Source organism: Neomonachus schauinslandi, unplaced genomic scaffold (genome assembly GCF_002201575.2).
Source record: "Neomonachus schauinslandi unplaced genomic scaffold, ASM220157v2 HiC_scaffold_6577, whole genome shotgun sequence".
NCBI classification, from domain to species: Eukaryota; Metazoa; Chordata; class Mammalia; order Carnivora; family Phocidae; genus Neomonachus; species Neomonachus schauinslandi.
The window spans coordinates 1-820 of NW_025415265.1; the positions used below are offsets into that span (position 1 = coordinate 1).

At 53.0% G+C, this 820-nt stretch overlaps 1 protein-coding gene across 1 annotated transcript; it reads left to right on the plus strand.

The window, feature by feature from the left end:
• Positions 1-6: 6 nt before the first annotated feature.
• On the plus strand, positions 7-472 carry LOC123324014 (putative uncharacterized protein FLJ43944; the record flags this gene model as incomplete). The annotated part of the gene is given in 2 exon segments (XM_044912540.1): positions 7-42; positions 44-472. Coding segments are annotated over 2 exon segments (465 nt in total), but the record flags the coding sequence as incomplete, so codon positions are not given.
• Positions 473-820: the final 348 nt, after the last annotated feature.

Genomic DNA, 820 nt, shown 5'->3' on the forward strand with positions numbered 1-820 from the left:
CAGTCCCCTGTCCCCCAGCAGGCCCCAGCTCTATCTCCTGAGCCCCCCTAAGGAGGTGGAATCTTCTCCCACACAGCCAGAGGCCCCAGCTCAGCCTTCAGAGCCCCCTCAGAAGGTAGAACCATCTCCAGCCCAGCAGGAAACCCCAGCTCAGCCTCTACAACTCCCTCACAAAGTAGAACCTTTTCCAGTCTCTCAAGAGACTCATTCTCAGCTTCCACAGTCTCCCGAGAAGGTAGAATCCTCTCCAGTCCTGCAAGAAGCCCCATCTCTACCTCTAGAGCCCCTTAAGGAGGTAGAACCTTCTCCAACCCAGCAGGAGGCTCCAGCTCAGCCTCCAGAACCACCTAAGGAGGTTGTAGCACAACCTCCAGTCCATAATGAGGTGACCGTTCCACCTCTAGGACAAGAGCAAGCTCAGCCTTCAAACTTGCCCAGTGCCACTGTTCAACCTGTTGACCTGGAGCTTACTGTAACTCCAGAACCTACTACAGAGGCTGAGCATTCCATGGCCCCGCAGCAGACTCTATCTCTTCCAGAGGACCCCGAGGTGACACTTCCACATCCAGAGCACGTTCAGGCTCAGCAACCAAATTTGACCGAAGTCACAGTTCAACCTTTAGACCTGGAGCTTACCGTAGCTCCAGAACCCACTACAGAGGTTGAACATTCTACAGCCCTGAAGAAAACTGTAGCTCCTCCAAAGGACATTTACACACCTAGAGCAGGTTCACACTCAGCATCCAACTTTGGCTGAAGTCACAGTTCAACCTTTGGACCTGGGGCTTACCATAACTCCAGAATTTACTAAGGAGACTGA